The sequence below is a fragment of the Lampetra fluviatilis genome, chromosome 3, assembly GCF_964198595.1.
Source record: "Lampetra fluviatilis chromosome 3, kcLamFluv1.1, whole genome shotgun sequence".
NCBI classification, from domain to species: Eukaryota; Metazoa; Chordata; class Hyperoartia; order Petromyzontiformes; family Petromyzontidae; genus Lampetra; species Lampetra fluviatilis.
In genome coordinates, this window is record NC_136277.1 from 34,768,133 (window position 1) to 34,788,704 (window position 20,572).

The 20,572-nt window shown below is 54.6% G+C and overlaps 1 protein-coding gene across 13 annotated transcripts in view; it reads right to left on the bottom strand.

Moving 5' to 3' along the window:
* Window positions 1-20,572, bottom strand: part of LOC144931074 (inositol hexakisphosphate and diphosphoinositol-pentakisphosphate kinase 2-like) — a 39,086-nt gene that overhangs the window by 11,852 nt on the left and 6,662 nt on the right. For 6 of the 13 annotated variants that reach the window (XM_078855003.1, XM_078854992.1, XM_078854996.1 and 3 more), the window contains exons 6-25: window positions 19,249-19,350; window positions 18,918-19,079; window positions 18,676-18,797; window positions 17,925-18,026; window positions 17,082-17,168; window positions 16,644-16,719; window positions 16,054-16,163; window positions 13,272-13,337; window positions 10,403-10,488; window positions 9,809-9,934; window positions 7,395-7,439; window positions 4,828-4,949; window positions 4,394-4,576; window positions 3,751-3,892; window positions 3,294-3,517; window positions 2,534-2,661; window positions 1,623-1,737; window positions 1,128-1,235; window positions 818-934; window positions 513-677 (exon numbers count right to left, since the gene is read on the bottom strand). In XM_078855003.1, coding sequence (XP_078711129.1) covers window positions 513-677; window positions 818-934; window positions 1,128-1,235; window positions 1,623-1,737; window positions 2,534-2,661; window positions 3,294-3,517; window positions 3,751-3,892; window positions 4,394-4,576; window positions 4,828-4,949; window positions 7,395-7,439; window positions 9,809-9,934; window positions 10,403-10,488; window positions 13,272-13,337; window positions 16,054-16,163; window positions 16,644-16,719; window positions 17,082-17,168; window positions 17,925-18,026; window positions 18,676-18,797; window positions 18,918-19,079; window positions 19,249-19,350 — 2,388 coding nt within the window. Of the gene's footprint in view, window positions 1-512; window positions 678-817; window positions 935-1,127; window positions 1,236-1,622; window positions 1,738-2,533; window positions 2,662-3,293; window positions 3,518-3,750; window positions 3,893-4,393; window positions 4,577-4,827; window positions 4,950-7,394; window positions 7,440-9,166; window positions 9,209-9,808; window positions 9,935-10,402; window positions 10,489-13,196; window positions 13,224-13,271; window positions 13,338-16,053; window positions 16,164-16,643; window positions 16,720-17,081; window positions 17,169-17,924; window positions 18,027-18,675; window positions 18,798-18,917; window positions 19,080-19,248; window positions 19,351-20,572 lie in introns of all 13 variants that reach the window. The other 7 variants (XM_078854998.1, XM_078854997.1, XM_078855000.1 and 4 more) reach the window with 5 other exon arrangements.

Genomic DNA, 20,572 nt, shown 5'->3' on the forward strand with positions numbered 1-20,572 from the left:
GGCGAGGGATTTTGGGGAGCCGGGGGCGGGGTATTCGGCCGACGTGCTACGGAGCCGCACGGGCGCCACCCACACGCAGCCCGGCTCCGGGCTCAAGCCGCCGTGCAGGGGGTCGTCCTGGGGTCGGAGGCGAGACAGCGATGGGCAGAGATGGCGGAGAGCAGAGAGATATCCAGGGAGAAGGGAGGACAGAGGAAGAGAACGGAGACAGCAGAGCTGGGGCAACGCCGAGACGCTCGGCGCAGAGTACGGACCGTGGCTCGCACCGCCCCGCTCGGGTCACTTCGTGGCATTCATGTCTGTGACGCACGTGTGTCTGTGACGCACGTGTGTCTGTGACACACGTGTGTCTGTGACGCACGTGTGGAAATGGATGCTAGGCACGCACGACGTACAGCCCCCATGCGCAGCGGATATATTTACAAAACGATTCTACGTATTCGCTTTCCAATCAAAAGTGTCGGTTGTGTCCTGCGGGAGGCAAGAGGCCAGGTGTAAGAGAGGCGACTTACTTCCAAGGAACCGACCTTCCTCGACTTACAGAGGGGCGACCTACGATGGATGAATATGGGGTCAGAGGGCATAGGTCGGCACACCGTGGCATTGTCCACCTCGTCGCGAGCGAGTGGCGCCGCGTCCGGGTCCAGGGGGCCTTGCTGTGGGGGGGCTCCCTCGCTCTGCGGAGGGAGGAACGGGGGATGCGTGGGGGGGGGTACAGGCAAAAGCAGATTTTTATGAGCAGACTAACCCCGCCGAGCGGCGCGCGTAAAATGTGCCGTGGGGGCGGGGGTAGGGGTGGGGTCGGGGAAGGGCTGACCTCACGGGAGGCCGGCCTGAAACCTGACCCCGCCGGGTGGCTGCGCTCTCCCTCGGTGCCCTTGACCCCAGGGCTGAAGTGCAGCTCCACGTGGAAGCGCTCCTCGGAGGACGGGTCCTGCACGCCAAGCGTCGTGTCACGCCGCGTGTTAAAAATACCGCACGTCACCAGCACGACACTCGTGACGACCATGACAATACGTCACAGCGCACCACGAGTCACCACGACGGCACGCGCCAAACACCCAAACAGCACCCATCCTCGCGCACGTCCAGGAGCGCCAGCTAGACCCATGTGGGCAGCAGGCTACCTTGTTAGGGTCTTCATAGAGCATGATGACGATTTGCGTCATGTAGTTCAGCTCCGTCACCTCGCTCAGGTAGTTCATCGCGCGCATCCACTGCTCGTCCTTCTCCTCCTGTACCACCACACGCATCGCCACCACACTCACATTCACCACCAATACCACACGCTCACATTCACTACCATCACAGCCACACTTACATTCACCATCACCACCACACACATTCACGACTATCAATAGCCACACTCGCATTCACCACCAATACCACACACATTCACCACCAATACCACACACACATTCACCACCAATACCAATCAAGCAGAACAACAACAACACAACCCCACATGCACACCACAAACGCACCAATACACCCGTGCATCACCACCACCACGAGCACTCTGATAACATGCACAGCTTGAGGACAGCAAGGTGTGCAGGCGTGAGCATCCACGTGTGTGTGCTCGTGCTCACTGCCGTGCGTGTGCGCGTGTCTGCACTCACGTCGAGCAGCCCCCCGTAGCGCAGCAGCGACAGCAGCGAGTGCATGTGGCTCTCGCTGGTAAAGTAAAGGCGCGTGCGCACGTGCCGCTCCGGCGACATCACACCGCGCGAGTACCTGCGGCCAAGCACACGGCACGCACCCACGCTCGCACCGCCGCCCTCGACACGGGCGCGCCGCCGGCCTGCCGCCAGAGCACGGGCCTCACACGGGCCTCACACGGGCCTCACACGGGCCTCACACGGGCCTCACACGGGCCTCACACGGGCCTCACACGGGCCTCACACGGGCCTCACACGGGCCACGCGGTGGCCGCCCGGCAGGCGGCCCTGCTAGCACAACCGACGAGGAGTGGGTGGCGTGCTGCATCACGAACCCAGGATTCCCGAGTTCAATTCCCACTCACGACCGATAGCAGTGGCCAACTTGTGAACTGATCATCAGCTTCCTCTAGGTCGACTCAGCCTTAAACAAGTACCTGGTAGCGTGGAGTTTGAAATTCCGGCCTGAACAGGTCCTCGCTCACAGGACTTGCCGCTACAGTCTGTAAGGTTTACAGGGATCTCTGTATCCTGTTCGTACCTCTACATGTGTGTCACTCTGTGTGCGGGTGCATAGCTGTGCGTGGGTATGTATCTCTGTGTGTATCTATGCGTGTGAGGAGCAGCGGTGGCACAGCGACTTCCAATTTCCACTCACGGCCGTCAGTGACAAATATCTGAACCAGTCCCGGGACTCTCCTGGGTTAACTCAGCTTTAAATGAGTACCTCGTGTGGTAAATAAACATCGGCGCTGGGGAAAGAAAGAGGACCGGGCCACCCCCTCGTGCGCCATGGCGGCCTTCAACGGTGCTTTGTTGTCGTGGTTCGTGTCCGCGTGCACACTTCTCTCGGGGCATGCGTGTGTGCTTACAGTGGGTGCAGCTTGTTGACCGTGTCGTCGTCCTGCGTACGTTGTAAGTCCGACCGGATCTTGCAGATGAGTGGCTGGCAGTAGCTGAACGCAATGTCCAGTTTCTCCTCGCGGCTCAAGCCGTACTCCTATGGCAGCCGGCAGCACGCACGAATGCACGGCACAGGTCTGGTTTAAAGTGAATTTTGTCTAACCAGGTGAGACGTCAAGAGACCAGGATGAGTTGCATTTGCAAGAGAGACCCAGGTCACCAAGATGACCAAAGCTATTTAAATAATTTCAAGTACAGCAATGCAATAAACATAGATCAGAACAAAGCGACCATGGCACATGCCGAAAATATTGCACATATCAACACCGGCAGCCTTTCCCGCCTTTCCTGCAGTGTCCTAGCAACACCGCTAAGTGACGGAGAGGGCGTCTGTTGCTCCACAATTGACGAAGGAAACAAAGCCGTGGAGCTACGTCAGGGCCGAGTGCTTTTCCGTCAGTTAATCAGGAGCTGTCGAGTTCAACGTGCCCTGTCGTATCCAGGATTCATCACCGCTATAATTAGCGTCGGCGATCGTATTTCTATCGTGCTGTTCGTATTCAACACGTGTCGTCGCACACCAGTCAGCTGCGTTGAGATCAGCTCCGCAAAGGGTAAATCATCTCATGCACTAACACACGCACACGCACTCACGCACTCACACACTCACACACACACGCACGCACGCACACACGCACACGCATGCAAGCTCGCGCGTCGCAGCCGCACCTGCGGAATGACGATGTCCGCCAGCGCCTTGGACAGCAGGTGCAGCTCGGTGGTATCCTCCAGCGCCAACGCGGCGTTGTGCTGCGTGTCGTACTTGATGCAGTCGTAGATGTCGGGGATCTTGCTGATGTCGTAGCGCCCGTTCTTCAGCTTGAAGTCCCTCTCCAGCTTGCACCAGCGCCGCAGCATCAGCTCCAGCGTCTCGCTGTGGTACAGCTGGATGTCTGCAAGGAGGGAAGCGGTGCCAAGCTGACGGAATGGTGCTGGCACGGAACGAGGACACGCAGCTTTATTACATTTCACCGTGGCATGATGACATGCGAGTTTCTTCCGTCTCATAACTTGCTTACTTGAATACAAGATCACACTCACAGCACACATGCCCACACAAACCCACGTGCCCACACACACAAAACTACGTACCCACACACACAAAACCACGTGCCCACACACAAACCTGAAGACTTTGGATCCTCCATGCGCTTGCGGATCTGGGAGGTGAGGCTCTGGATGAGCGTGTACACCTGGTTGCAGGTCTGCACGGGGTTCCGGATGGAACGCATCGACGCAATGACGGAGACGCTGGCTGTAGGAGCCAGCTGGGCACGACCACCGGAAACACAAAACACCGTGGCACATTAGCACACAGGGACCAGCACCACCACCATCAGCGGCTCATGAAAGACAACGTGAGCGAGCTAGTATACACTGTGGTGGTGGAGAGTGCGCGTGTGGGTGAATTAGTGAATTAAGTGATGGTGGTGGTAAGGGGTGAGCAAACGGGTAAGTATGTTATTGGTCAGTGAGCAGACAGTTAAGTGTGTTGTTGAAAGTGGTGGTGGTATTGAGCATGTTGTCAGTGGTGGTGGTTAGGAATGTTCAAGAGTGTTTTTTTGTTGTTGTGAGTTTATGGACAGGTATGCTAATGGTTAAGTGGTGCGTATGTGAGCAGATGTGTTGTTGGCATTGGTGAGTGGGCGAGCAAGCGAGCCGGTGAGTGAGTGAGCGAGCGGGTGAGTGGGTGAGCAAGCGAGCGGGCGAGCGAGTGGGCGAGCAAGCGAGCGGGCAAGTGAATGGGTGGGCGGGCGAGTGAGCGTCACCTTGGTGTAATCGTCGTCCATGAAGTCACGGTCCCTCTGCAGGATGTCGTGGAGGCGCTGCTTGACGCGCTGCTGGCACGTGCTCAGCGAGTCATGGTCCGAGTCCAGCAGCCCGTTCATGTTGGCGCTCTTCACCATCTGCACCAGGATGGGCGTCAGCTCCCCCTCCAGCGCCAGCAGGCCCTGTGAGCACGCACCACCACAAACACGCGTCGGGCACGCGGTGAGAGTTTGCTCATGTGATCGCGCAAGCATTGGCATGCGTGTTCGTACGCGTGGGTACGTGTGGTTGCTTGCGAGTGCGTGTTTGTGTCTGTACACGTGAATGTGTGGGCACGTGTGCGTATCTCTACAGGTGACTACGGTTTGCATGCTTGTACGTGTGGCAGCGTATGCCTGCACACGCGTGCTTACCACGTGTGCGTGGGCCTCACCTTGGCGAAGGCCGCGGCCGTCATCTGAACACGGCCCTCATCAGAGGCGTAGATCTTGAGGTCGTGCCGGTAGGTGGAGTGTAGGCGAAGGAGCCCGCAGCCTGGGAAGCCAGCGTAGTCACCTGCTCCCATACACACACGCACGTAGACACACACGCACGTAGACACACAGGCACGTACACGCAGACAAGCTCACAAACAAGCTCACGCTCGCATACATCCGAACACACACACAAGCTCGCACAAGTGCATACATGTACAACACACAGAGAAAATCCCACACATGCACATACATACAAGCACACGAAAGCAGGTACACAAGCATACACACGCACACACAGGCACTCACACAGACACACCACCTTCAAATAAGATGGTGAATCCAGTGCTGAGGATCATGCACATTGCATAGGCAGATGCATGCAAAAGACACAGGCAGTGGCGAATGCACGCGCACGCACACACAACCACACATAGGAGCACGCTCATGATAACCTGGACCATGAGCAGGAGCATTTCCAACGAAACGACAGCTTACACAGGACACAAGAATTACACAGAGCAAACGGATTGCGAACAAATGGCTTACACACAGAACACAGGGGTGAGTGGACGGACAGCACAAGATGCACACAGAGAACAGGGTTTTTATAGAAGACACAAACTTGGCCGATTTAAAATATAAAGTTTAACACGGAGGAGGCTTTCGCGACTAATATTATCCATTAGGTTTTTTTGGGTTAGATCGCGTAAATATAAATGTGTCCTTCAACCCACCACCACCCAACACAGCCAATTAGCAAACTTTGTAATTCCCGGCGAAACATCGTACTCGAATTCTAAATGTTGTGGGTTTACTCTCCTACACACCGGTGTGCTGTACTAGTAACAAATTTACATGTTTTATTTACGTGACAAACCTCACTAATTGGCTGTGTCGGGTGGTGGCAGGTTTAACGACACATCTATATTTTCGCGATCTAACTCAAAAAGCCTATATTATGGACAAAATATACAGACGGCACAAAAGAAATGGCTTACACACGAAACATTGCGGACTTGGGACTGCTAAGTCCAGGCGAGCAAGGCAGAAGATGGCTTTAACACAATGCCAGGTGATTCATACACGATGCAGGGCGTTCACAGGGTCTGTCAACAGTTCTATCCTAGAGACGCAAGGCAAGGGTTTTTCTTCGGAAACTTTGAACGTTATCCCATTTTCGAAGACGGCAGTATGCGTGCCCTTGACTTTCCGAGTCATAAATCCTGCGGCACAATAATTGATATTGAAATCTCGACGGGTTATTTAATCACTCCCGCATGCGAATGTAGCAAATGTTTTACGAGCCGTTCAGCGGGAGACAATAAAAAATAAAAACACGACGCGGAAAATGTGGAACCTATCACCGCACAAAACGTCTTTTACTGCCTCTAGCATTACTTTCATCACCATTATTTTTATATATATATACACATAATATATGGCGTAACGCTACACATGGACATTGCAGGAGTGAGTTGTATGAAAGCAATATCCAGGGGGCATTAAAACTGCGGTATTATACAGGAGAGCAACGCCGTGTGCATTGCACAGGGGAGGGTTGGAGACACCGAGTGCAGCGTGCGGGCAACGCTATCACGCCGCCAGCCAGCTGCCACCACCCTGCCACCGTCACTCTGCCACCCTGCCACCGTCACGTGGTCACCCTGCCACGCTGCCACCACCCTGCCACCGCCACGCGGTCACCCTGCCACTCTGCCACTCTGCCACCCTGTAATTATATCACTATGCCACCCTGCCACAATGTCACCCTGCCACCTTGTCATCCAGACATCCAGCCACCAGTAGTTAGGCATTTTCAGAAATAGTAAAAAATAAATCAAGTGTCTCCCTGCTCAAACACGCTCAAGATAGTGCCAATCTGCTTGGTGGTCTGGTGATCATTCCACATGCCTATGACGGGGATCAGTGATATTCACAAAACAATACACTTGATTTCCAACAAAGTAATTTTATCATCCATCGCCGGGGGAGCGGAGGTCTACAGTCAACCAGCGACCATGAGCGAGAGACGTCATTTTCCACGCGAGAGTTTGCGTGCGAAATGGTGTCTCTACGGCTGCAGTGCGGGGCGGCACTCAGGACAACTCCTCACGGGTGCCATGAGCGATGATGTGGGATGCTCGTCCCAAGGGGTTCTGAGATTAGTACAAAAGACCGGGAGGGCAGAAGGCACGGAAGAAAAGCTCCTGGAAATGTAAATAGAGGGCACAAGAGCGAGAGTGAGCGCTCGCGCCTGCCGCGTGAGCCAGCGTCAGGGAGAAGGGCTGCAAGAGGAATTGATCGTTAGGAAATGGCTCCCTTGGGAAAAGCCCCGTTAAGGCAAACGGTTGTTAAGAGCCGCCTCTGTCACGTCGCGCACCGCGAGCGTGCGCGTGTGCGTGCACACCGGGCGCATCACACCGGGTTAATGGGAGACGGAGGGAGGGAGAGGCGGTGCAAGGGAGAGACGGAGGGACGGAAAAGGCGGAGGGAGTTGGTGGAGAGGGACAGAGAGAGGGCTTACCGCAGCTGATAGGCGACTCGCACCCACACCTGCCTCTACCCTCCACTAAAAGGTCACACAGGAAAGGCACAAGAGGTCACGAGATCAGAAGAAAGGTCAGGGGTTATGTTTGGGGCACGGAGGTGGCGATACCGCAGATATAGCCGAGCCGCATGTCCCAGGGCACGGTGACATCAGGTTTGCTGCTCACAGGCGAGGGGGTAACATTCACGCTCACGGCACGGGGACCCCCCCCCACGCCCCCCCTGCAGTGTACAATGGCAGTGCCGACAATTTAAATGTCCTTCCTTGTTTCTGATGACCACCGCCTCTAAAATTGGACACTTGAAAACGTCATATTTCAAGTGAAAAAGATTTCACTTGAAATATAATTGTATCTCGATTCTTCTTTCCAAGTGCGAGCGACGCTGTTATGAAACGAGCATGGGGTGGCACTCACCCATCTTGGTAGCCCTCAGCCAGTGGTGGAAATTCCACATTACCACGGCGGTGGGCAGTCTCTCCACAGGACGGCCACTGTTGACGTCTCCCAAAGTGGAACATACTTTATTAACCCCACAGAGTGAATGGGCTGAGCTGACTTCCAACCCGAGATTTCAATTCTCAATTATCAGATTGCGAGTAAGGTAGTGTCACCACAGTGCCGTCCGGCTCCCTCCACAGCGCTACGCAGTGTTTTGACACTTTACAAAACTAAGATGGATCTATTCTACAAAAACACAAGCTGTGCAGGGCTCAGAGGGACCGCGTTAATGACTCAAGTGTGGCCGCTGCTGCCTTGCTATGTCACAACCCGGCGCGCCGAGATTAAGGTTTCGGCACGCAGCGAGGGAGCTGCGTTACCAGCAACGCACACCGTCGTGCGGACAGACGGACAGAAAACCAACAAGCGTCACGTGACGACACACGAGCGGGCCAGCGGCGCGGACGGACGGCCAGTGGGGGGAGCGTTTCGGACACCACAAGAGAAGGAGTGCCCTTCCGGCGAGCAGAGCTGTCGTAGAGTAGGCAATACGTGGCGGTTGTGCGTAGCAACAGGAGCCCGGGACGAGAGACGGGCGCGACGAGTGCGAATAACAACACGGAAACCAACGCACTCTGTTACCCTGGGGACAGCGGACCCGCGCGGGGCTCAGCAATTAATGCTGTGAAGTGGTTTTAATGAGACAGCCAGGTCGGGGCAATTAGCGGATGGGAAAAGCAGCTTCCCCGGCCCAGGCACGGAAGTTCCACTCGTTTGTGCCCTTGGGTGCCAACAGCTGCAGCCAAAAAAACGAGGCACAGACAGAAAACTCAGGGGAGGACGGGGCGGAGACGCGGCACTCGTGGAGCCAACATAAGGCACGTGGGTGGGACACTCGAAATCACGAGCGAACAATGATTGCTGCTTTAAGGGACTCAAAGGTTTAGGGGGTACAAATGCCATCACACATAATCATCATCCCTGGAAACACAAAGAGATGAATTGAGAAGAAAGCTGGTATTGGTAGCGAAGAGTTTCAGACACGAAGCGTCCAGGGAAGCAAGATTCTCGCTCACTCCCTCCTCGCGCAGGTAAAGCAAGCACAGGGAGGCAATCACGGGGACGCCCGCTCGCCCCACACGCACCTCGCAGAACACGGAGGCCCAATTGGCCGTCACGAATCATCGCCGCTCGTCAAGATTCACGCGGGCATCTTAGATTGCGTCACGTTTGTCAGGCAAAGGGCTGCAATTGGGGAGAGATTAGTGGTGGAATCAGCAAACGGAGACCAACAGAGAGGTTTACCCACCGTCATCTGTGAGCAAAGGTGGTGTTACACACTCCAGGGGGTCTGTGAGGGGGAGGAGCGCCACCACCGGGGGGGGGGGGGGGGTTAAGGTGAGCATGCCCACACAGTCACCCACGCGGTCACCCATGCCGTCCGGTAACACCCTCACTGCACGTCAGTTAGTGGAGCCCAACATGCGTGCGTGTGCGTGCTGTGAAGCTGTGCGTGCGTTTGTGTGTGTGGTAATGGTGGGACATGTGTGTGTGTGGTAATGGTGTTTCTGGCACTGAAAGTATGGTGATGGTGATAGTCTATATGTTTGTATGAAATTGTGTGTTATGATGGAGTGTGTGTGTGCGTGTGGTATAGATGTGGTGGTGTGTGTGTGTGTTGTGTGTGTGTGGTGTGTGTGTGTGGTGTGTGAGGGTGGTGAGAGCATGGTGTGTGTGTGTGGTGTGCGAGTGCGGTGCGAACACGGTGTGCGAACGCGGCGTGCGAGTGCGGTGTGCGAGTGCGGTGTGCGAGTGCGGTGTGCGAACTCGGTGTGTGAGTGCGGTGCGAACTCGGTGTGTGAGTGCGGTGTGTGAGTGCGGTGTGTGAGGGTGGTGAGAGCATGGTGTGTGAGTGCGGTGTGTGAGTGCAGTGTGCGATGTGTGTACGTACCCTGCCCGCCTGGGTACATGCAGCGGAAGGCGCGGCCCAGCTCCTCGGCCTGCACGCGTCCCGTCGGCGTCAGCTCCCCGCCCCACTTGAGCACCAACAGCAGCGACGGCTCCTCCTTGCGCACGTCTGTGGTGCCCGCATAGCCGCGCCGTCACACATAGCAGTGGCATGCACGCAACCACGCCCTGCCGTTAGAACCGCAACTACACTTTGTGCCACTGCAACTATGTTCCGTGCCACCACCACTACCACCACGCAACTATCACGCCTAGGCCCACAACCACAACCGGTTGACGAGCAATGAGGTCACATGGGGAACGGGACAAAGAGGATGGGGCGCACCAAGTAATGGGGGTCACGGAATAACATGAGGCAAGGGGGCCAAGCAGTGGCCAGGCATGGTTGGAAGGGGACACTTTATAAGGGTTCAGACAAAATAAAACGGACAAGGTCTCCACAAAAATCATCCCGTAGGGCGTCACCTTGCAGGAGACAGCCACCTTCTCAGGCCCGGTTACAACAAGGGCTCAGGGAGTTCTCCTAAGGGTTCGGGGGTTCCCACATGCTGGGGTCGAGGGTTGCGAGGGGCCTTACCGTCGTCCTCGCTGGAGGTGCGCGGCTGCCCGTGCGGCAGATAGGTGATCTGCACCTTGCGGTTTATTCCCGAGAAGTGTCCGTACCTGCACACGGGCGCGGGTGGGCGGGTGAGAGGGCAGCGAGGCCCCAGGTCTCCCATCGCTGTCGCGTCGGCATCACCGCGTGCGGTGCGCCGAGTGTGGCATACGTCCCGCACAGCTCGCGGGTCACGTGCACGTGTGTGTGCGGTCACGTGCATGTGTGTGTGTGTGCGTACGGTCACTTCACGTGTGTGTTTACCGTCACCAACGCACGTGTGTGGTCGCATACGCGTGTGTGGGTGGTCTCACGTAGCCAGTCATGTACACGAGTTGGCCGTGACGTAGACGAGGGCGACGATCACGTGAGTCTGGTCACGGACATGTGTCAAGAGGCAGTGACGTAAGCTTGCTCTTGCCAGCTCATCAATGTGGAACGTCGTCAAACGAACCTCAAATGTCACTGGACGTGACAAGGCAGAAATTCTAAATTTGTCAAAATATGCCACTCGACAATTTACCAAGCGTTACACTCGGTAAGCTGAGTCAGGTTCCTGAACCTGCTGTGAAGAACGGCCATTGCCCGAAACTCCGTTATCTGGATGATACTGCAGGAGCAGTATAGCTCACGGAACAACGTCTTCAAGTGGACCGAAATATCTCCTTAATCTGCATAAAGACCTCATCCCAAAAAGTCGGTGGGTATTTTCGCTCATCGCTGTCAACTTCTTTGTTGCTGGAGAGATCCAAAAAGTCACTCGATTCGTCACAAAAACAATCACCGACTTGGCATCACTGGCCCGTGTGATGGTGATGGTCATGCACCCATGGGCACGGTCACGTTCACACGTCTGTGGTCACGTGGTGGGAGCTACGGACACACGGAGACGGTGCCAAACGCGTGCGGAAGGCTATGGACACACGTGAGGAGGTCACGAGACGTGGCAGTGGTCACAGCCGGGGGCGTGTAGTTGTGGGCACGTGCGTGTGTGTGCTGCAGTGAGGACGTCACCACGGCTGGAGGGGGTTAAACGCTCATTACTTCACGACTGAAGCTTTATTTAACATAGGTTACTCACGGCATCTCACACCACGCATACGAGGAATGTTAACTTCAGTAAGGGAATAAAATGCATCAGTTCCAAATGTACAACAAGTGTTAATCGTACTAATATTATATTGATGTTGTTATAGGAGGCCACACTGCAGGAGTGGCTGCAGAGCAGCCCTGTGTTTGGTGACAGAGGGAGTTGTGATTGGGGCTCCTTACATGACACCGCACACTGTACACTACACACACCGCACCCTGCACACCACACCCTGCACACTACACAAACACACCACACATCACATACCATACCCCATACCTTGCACAACACACACTACACACCGTGTGGGTGCTGTGTAAGGAGCCCCGCATTCATCATCTGAACTTGAGGGTGGCCAGGGTCGGGACAGTACCAGCTCGGTGTGATGTGGGATGGGCCGAGGGTGAGGCGGACGCACTTATATTGAAGGGGAGGTGGGGGGCAGTGGTCTGAGACAGAGGCCAGGCAATGGGGGGGGAGCGATGAAGAATGAATGGAGGCATGGAAAGGGGCAGAGGGCACACGAGAGGGCATGGCATGACATGGCACGACAACGTATCAACGTCACTGGTGGGAGTGGGCAAGGCTGGCAATGAAACTGCAGGGCAGGGCACCGATGCAGGGTGGCAAACGGGCAGGGAAAAAGCACAGTTCACAGCACGGCATGGGCATGGAGTGGTGAGGGGTGGGGGGGCAGGCAATGCAAGACAGGGCAGGGCAGTGTGGGCAGGACATGCAGACAGCCACCGCTGGCTTATACCATGGAAAGCACAGCCGCTCTGGAAGGGCACAGCGCACGCATGGAGACGGGGGGACAGCGGCCAGCAGCCAGTGCTCGCGTGGTCAACACAACAGCCAAGATGGAGCCGCCTCCAGCGCCACAACCTCCATCCGCTTCCCGCCTCCAAAGAAATCCACTCCAGGTTTCCCTCTGCCTTTTTTTAACAAGATTCAATTCACATCGACTTGTAAACGCTGGGCGAGTAGGGCGAGCTGCTCAGTTTAATGCAGTCGAATTGTAACCGTATTAACGGCCAATTAAGCTGTCAAAGCAGACGTAACGAGCGGTGGCAGCGCTGCGATGTTGCTGTCGAGGCAAGATTTAGCAGCTCTGACGCCGTCAGCTCCAACGGCGGCCGAGACGAGACGTCCGGACTAACGAGGAGGCGGGGGTCTGCGAGGACCGGAGCGCGGGAATCGGGGCTTCACGCACGCTCTGCGCCCTGGAGCCCCACCTTATCCAGCTCCATCTCATCCAGCCCCACGTTGCCCTCAACCACGTCATGGGGTTCGACGGCGCTGGTGGGACGGTAAAACCTGGAGTGGACTTTACAATGGTAAATTGGGAGCCGGAGCCAACGGCACTTGGCCTGGCATGTGACACCCACGGAAATGGCCGTGTCGATAGCCACTCGACGGCATGGCGTGTGTGTGTGTGTATAAGCACATACACATGCGTATATACACACACACATGAATGAGTGTACCGTCACAGTACCTCGGGATTGCAGAATATTACGGTTACCGTATAATGCGCAGTCGCTGTTAACACAGGCACAGCATTTTTCTACACTCGCTGGAGGCAGGACTAATGAAACCGTGAATTTGAGAGGTCAGAATGTGAACGGGGAGAGACGGCGAAGGGAATGAGCACTGATGAGGGTTCATTTTAAAGAAGACACCTACCAGCAGTCAAGTTTTCCATGGTATAAACTGACAGAACGGCAAAAAAGCCACAGTCATTACAAAGAATGCGGAAACCTTTCGCTGTCGACAACGATTGCAGACTCTGCGAGGTCACACTGGCAGCCTTTAACACTGGTCTCCCTTTGCAGGGGAGAGGGGGAGAGGGGGGGTTGTGGGCAGCACGGCGGGGCAGTCAGAACAGAGGAAGCACGGGGACGGGGGAGGGGGTGCCGGTGGGTACCACAGGAACCCGTCGAGGGGCACCGGCACGGCGGGGGGCGGGGGGGGGCGGGGGGGCGTGTAGGGGGGCAGTGGCGGCGCAGGCACGGAGGCCGCCACTGCTCCGGGTGGCGTCTGAGCAGCACGTGATTCGTTAACCTTGGGACGTGGGCGGCAAAGACGCACGGGGGTCGGCGGGCAAGGTGCGCGCGTCGCGTTTTAATGAGAATGGATTATATGACGTAAAGGGGCGATCGTTAGTGGTGGAGGGAGTGACGTGGTGGAGAAACGCGACCGGCCCACGTGTGGGACCCTCCCCATGGACGGGGGCGAGCAGCCAACGGGGCCCCGCAAATAGAACGCGCCGCCACACGTCCGCTAAATGCGGCGGCGCGCGTCACGTTGGCCGCGCTCGCTACCGCTGAAGGCGCTTCTTTACCTGGGAAACGTAACCACAGAAAAGCGTGGACAGCACAGGGAGTGTGAGACGGGAGGTGTGGGAGGTGTGGGGCAGGGCGTGCGTGAAAGAGAGAGGGGAGAGTGGAACAGGGAATGTGGTGTAGGGAGTGCGAGACGGCGAGTCTGGTGCAGGGAGAGTAGGGGGTGTGCGAGAGTAAGGTGCATGTGGCAGTGGTGTTAATCCATAATACCACTGTAGCGCAACCTCTTGCCAATGAGGCTTTGAAATTCGTGTGGTCTCAAAGCGCGCCTAACCTGGCACAAGCACCGTTGAAATGTCACGGGCATTAAGTGGTGAAGTTGTGGACAAGACAGGGATGTGAAAATCTAAGCGCTCAACAGCACTGTAAGTGCTGAAAAAGCAGACAAAAGCACACGCACGTATAAAACGCACACGCATACCACACACACACACACCACACACTATGTGTATGCACACCAGTCCTCTGCTAAAACTGGACACGAGGCATCCCAAATGGCTCGTTATTTCCTTCATCTACCATTAACGGCCTTGTTTAATGGAAGTGGCTCAGGATAATTAGCATAGTAATTTCTTTCATAATTATCACGTTTGACTCAACAATGTCCCGGTTGCCTGGGCAACTCCATTTCGGAAGCTAAATGCTGATGCAGTAGTGTGCTCCACGGCACAATGTGAACGCGCATATGGTAATTATCATCTCACCACATGACATAATTACCATGCAATCAAGCCCTCGGGGTCACCGTGCAGGCAGCAGCAAGGACATCGACATCTCTCGTGGCTGGCATCTTCGTTGAACCAGCTGGCACCACGCACGCCCAACAGCCAAACACGTGGGCCCCCAATCACAACCACCACCGTGCAAATGCCACTCGTCAACCGCAACCGTCGACGCAGCGACCGTGACCACTAAAGTCCCGTCCGCGACCGCAGTGTTCGTTATAAACAACCCCAACAAGTGTGCAGGCTTTGACCACCAACCACGATCACACGGGGACCTAACCACACACCGCACCCACTCGGGCGACAGCCCTCTGACCGTGACGCGCTAACCACTCATGCGAGCACGAAAATTCTCCCGTGGATATGCACGGCTTATCAAGATGGTTCCTTGCTGTGGCAGGTATTTCCTGTTTGGGGAGACATTTCCTGTTTGGAGTTGTTCTCTTTTGTCAACAGAACAGATGCGGAAGATGCGGACACCTAATGCATCAAGTGAAAAAAATCAAAGACACTTCTGTCTACGACTGCGGCTACGAACTCCAAACCGTGGACCAAATAACCTGGCACAGCCTCTAATATAACACGTGATGGCGGAGGGTGGGGTGCGTCTGCAATTCACCAACTGTCAAAGCAACCAAACAGCTGAATTACTTACAAATGAACATCTAACAGCTGCGCTGCTTCATAAGGCACATCAAAAAAGAACTGAACAAACATGCAAAGTAAATGTCCCTTCCGATAAAACGGTCCCTGTGCGTTTTGTGACATGATCGCACGGCAATCTCAGCCAGGGGCTGATCGGAACGTCTCGCTCCGTAACGAGTGCAGGGAGGCAGTCGGGCACGCCACGTTTAATGAGAGACGTTCCGTGCACAAAGGCGCCAAGCGCAGCGACAGCCGCCCCCCGGGTTCCCGCGGCGCTCGAGCTCCCTCTTTCGTTTGGGGCGGCTCAAACAAAGCGAGCCGACTTACGTTCGGCAAAATGTTATCTCATTTAACGCCAGTGTACAAATTGTGCAGTAAATTCTATTCCTCCTGTAACGTGATAGTTATGCTGTGATCACGTTTTATTCTCCTTGCTGTGTTTTGTTTTTATCCCACAGAGTAAATTTGGTGACCAAGGTCACTCTTGCAAATGAGACTCTTCTGGTCTCTCAACTTCCCACCCGGTTAAAACAAAATAAACTCAAGTGGGACGCGTTCGAGTGGGTGGACGTGTGCGAGTGGGTGTGTGTGCGTAAGAATCAACTTGCGCACGTTACACGATGGGCATGCGCACGCCTTGCAGGCGAGCGATGTGTGCATGCGCGCACACACGACCGCAACAGGGCACGGGTGGATGCTTATGCGCGTACGTGCGTGTCCGAGTGCGGCTCTAGCCCAGCATGCCCACGTGCCACGTGCGCGTCAGCGTGACGGCGCGTACGTGCGGTGTGCTGCTGTGGCTATGAATCGTGAAGCGCGGCCACTCACATCTCCAGGACGGTCTTGAGCTGCTCAAGCTTGGCTTTGTTCTCCTCGATCTCAGTGTCGTTCTTTTGATCGAGCTCAGACAGCAACAGCCGTGCAATGTCGAGCACCTCCTGTGGGTCACGCCACCACTTCCACATTACACGCCGCGCCATGCCGTGCCACACTGTGCCATACCGTGGCACACTGCACCACGCCCAACTCCACCATGCTGTGGCTAGCTCCATGCCACACCCCAAGCGATGCGCCAAAATGTGTAAATTAGTCGTTCACGATAAAACGCAGGGCCTCACACCGCACTGCACAACACTCCGTGGGCCAAAACGCCGTTCCACAACACAACACACATGACGCACTAGGCCACACCAACGATACACGCTACCACATTCCACAACACCCTGTGTGTGACACACCACACCACAATGACAAGCCATAACAACCATGTTCACCAACCGCAACAACCATTACACGCAACATTACACATCGGCGGAATACCAGACATGTGCAGGCACCAACTACAACTGCTTTACGGTGGCGGTGTGGCACAGCTGGTGGCGGTGGAGGTGCCTGCGCTGCTCAGTATGGACACTGACCTGCAGCTGCTTGGGTTTCTTCAGTTTCAGTTTCCCCGTTCTGTGGCCTTCGTATTTATCGAACAGCTCGAAGAACCTGGCGCCCAGCATTCAAACACACGAGGAGCATGCACGATGCGACGACACCCATTTAGCATGGGCAAGTGTTGTTACGGAGCACCTATTAAGGTGGGTACAATCAACACACAAGTGAACGGAATGGTGGCCACCAAGCCCAACCACCTTTGTCTGTCCAGGAGCGGTACACATTTTAGAGTGAGTTCATGTCGGTGGCCAAGTATTCCCCGGTTATGCCAGGCACGGGTTCCCCTCAACCGCGTGCCGGTAATGTTGCTGTCGGGATACGAGTCTGTCATTATCACAGAGTCCGGTTGTTGATTGAAGGAGCCGGTTTAATGTGGTGGCCATGCAGAGGGGGGGGGGGGGGGCGGCACACACCGTGGATGCCGGACCTCCATCTTCATCTTCTGCTTGGGGGTTCGGTCGCCGTGCCGGATCACGGCAATCACACACCGCAGCTCCATCCTGCTCACGTGCACGGCACACAGACACGCGAGCACAAATAGCAGCAACGGTAAGGACCGCAGTTCGCCAATAAGTGCCGATGACATAACCACAGCACTTATGCCAGGCTAGGTGTACTCTGAGGCTTTTACGTGAATGCTCACTGGAAGGAAATCACGGGACATGCCAGGTGTTATGGGTTGACTTACTGAGATCATTTGCAGATGCAAAGACAAAGATCTCATGTATAGCCTTAACATACTGTTGGGACAAGTGCCGTTAGCGAGCACCTATGAAGGCCGGCACGGCAGACGAGGGGGTGGCTGGCCAACACCACACCCGGCCGCCTTTGTCTTCCCAGTGGTAATGTTTACACACCAAGAGAAGTACTCATTTGAGGCTGAGTCGACCTAGGGGATACCCATGACTGGTTCAGATAGTCGTCACTGGTGTTGGCCGTGAGCGAGAATCGAACTCGGGTTGTCGGGTTCGAAATACAGCACGCTAACCATTGCGCCATCACTCCTCACAACACACACATACAGACAAGCACACACACACGTGCATACATAATCGCAATCACAAACACTATGCGTGCACATGTATCACTGACAGAGAACAACGGACAGGAACCCTGAAAATGAATGACCGTACCCGTGAGCGGCATTGGTAATGAGCGACTACGGTAATAAGTGACCGGTGCAGCACTAAGGTTGTAGCGAGCAGGGGCTGGGGCAGGTGGTGCGGGTGCGGTGCCAGCAGGGACGCAGTACCCACATGGTGCCGGAGGTGGTGGGCACGATGGGGATGTCCTCCGCCTCCGTGGGGATCGACCACGGGATGTGGAATTGCGAGCCCAGCTCGCGCATGATTATGTTTCTGCGACACACGCAGACAAGAGGCAGCGCACAGCGGATTGAATCGCACTCCCCATGAATCACCCCGGTCTTCATTTCACATCCCAGGCAACGTCCATAGCAGGGAACGTAGTGGGTGCCGCTTTACAAGATTACGAGGATAAGCGAGGCCCACCTAATCGCAAAGCTCGTGATCGCCCTCCGGCCACCGAGGCCTTCTTAATCACAACGTACGGCGGGGCAGGGAAGCGGTTACAGAGCCCAGAGAATGGCTTAATGGAAAATAATGCGACACCAAAAACCCCTCGTACGTTCGGAGCAAAGGTTAGGAACACAGTTAAGATTATGATTGAGGGTAAGTGAGTGGTGTTAGGGTTAGGATTAGGGGTAAGGCTCGTGTTAAGAATAGGCGCTATACAGGGATCGCACGTCTATGGGATTATCAAGCATGTTCTTGTGTCCAGCGATCGATGCACACTTGTCAGGCGGTGGCTGCGCCAGGATTTACAACCATCATGTCGTGCTGCGGTGTGTCAGGTTGCGTTGTGATGTGTTCCAGTGCTCTATTACAATGTGTTGCCTCCTGCTGTGTTTTCTCCACAGCGTGTTGCATTGTGCTGCCACGTTGCGTGACACGGTGCCGCGCGGTGTGGCATTGCGCCGCCGCTCACCCCAGTATCTTGGCGCAGTCGTCGTAGTACTTCATGGAGTTCTTGACGAAGCTGAAGCCGTTGACGTCGCATACGTACGAGTTGCCGTTGGCGCGCAGCAGGTCGAACCCGCACACCGTTTGCTGCGGACCGCACACAAGGATGCGACGTCAGGGCCTCGCTTGTGGCCTCGCCTGTGGCCAAACAGGAAACGGCCAAGCCGACAGGAAGCGCACACCTAATACGGATCATCTCGCTCCTACCTTGAAGGCCATGCACACTTTGCGGGCGATGAGCTTCTCGCGGGCGTTGAGGATGACCGGGTAGCGCACCTCCTTGCCCTCGGCGTCGCGCTCCACCTTCCCGTCGAGCGCGGGAGACTTGCGCGCTTCCGCGTGCGCGTAGTCCGGCCCCACCGTGTACACCTGCCCGGCACGTGTGTCGTGCATTAGTAAGGGCAAACACACCAATCCCCCGTGTGGCCTTATATACACTGGGGCAAGTGCCGTGAGCGAGCACCTCAGGACGGCATTGCACACGATACAAAGGACGCCACTTATTTTGGAGATGTCTGTTACAGGAATTGTCTCCCACCTTGACGTCGGTGCCATCTGTGGGCATGAACTCCTCGTAGATGTAGGAACCGGTCTTGCGCACGGTGCTCTCGGGAGAGTACACACTGCTGCGACTCCCGATCTAAACGCACGCGCACATCACCACCGACAAGTCACTATACACACATCGGTAGGGCTGTTGATCAATAACGATCAAGTTATTAATTGAATATTGATTTCAAAAGTCATTAAACCAATAATTTAATCCAGTTGGACTTAACCGATGGCCACATGCGAACGTTCAACCCACACGGCGCACTCCACCGTCATTGATCAGCGGCAGCCACCATAAGCCACCAGTAGCAGGGCTCACCAGCAACCGCGTGGTACTTTCCAATAAGCACACAAACGCACACATGCACACACAGGGCTGGACTTTTATTTTAATAGTTCTCACCTGGTTAAACAAAATAAACTTGATATATGTGTAAGACAAACCAATAATAGATATTTTACGTTTTGTTTGCAGGCAACTATTTAAAACGCACAAAACAACTCAATTAACTACCCTACGCAAGTTCCCAAGCGTACAGGGAGCCGATCGTCCCTGTGGTCCCCTGCGAGGCTGCAGGCCCTGGCATGGCGATGGAGAGAGTAGGGCTGAACGATTTGGGGAAAATCTGTAATTGCGATTTTTCTGACAGATATTGCGATTTGATTTGCGAATAAATTTTTTTAAGTCAAGCTTCAGTTCAATATTCATGGTGCAATATATTTAAAACATGTGATGGAGCATTACCACATGATACCATCAACATATTAACTTCTCTATACAGTGGTACCTCGGTATACGTCGCTAATTCGTTCCAGAAGGTAGGAGGACTTGTACTGAAAATGACGGACACTAAACGAATATTTCCCATAAGAAATAAAGGTAAAGGAAAAAATCCGTTCCAGAGTATAAGAAATTATATTTTACATGGCATATTAAACATTAAAGGGGTTGTATAAAATAATTTAGACACTACTTATTACTAAAATACATAAATAAATTAAAATATATGCATAAATAAATTGAAATAAATTGAAATAAAAAATAAAATATAACATCATTTTAGCTTGCTGAGAGGAGTTGAAAGCCTACGAGGATGGTGGTGAGGAAGGGGAGGAGGAGGAGATGTTATTTTTTGGAAGGAGAGTCCTCTTCCATTAAAACTTCAGGAAGCTGAAATTCTGGATTTTTTTCTCTTTCTCTTTTCAAACCTGGCTGAGGCTCACCAGGTTTGAGTTTTACTAAAAAACTGTCCATTAAAGTTTGTTTTTGCCTTCATCTAATAATGTTCCTGAAGTGTGATATTGTCTGG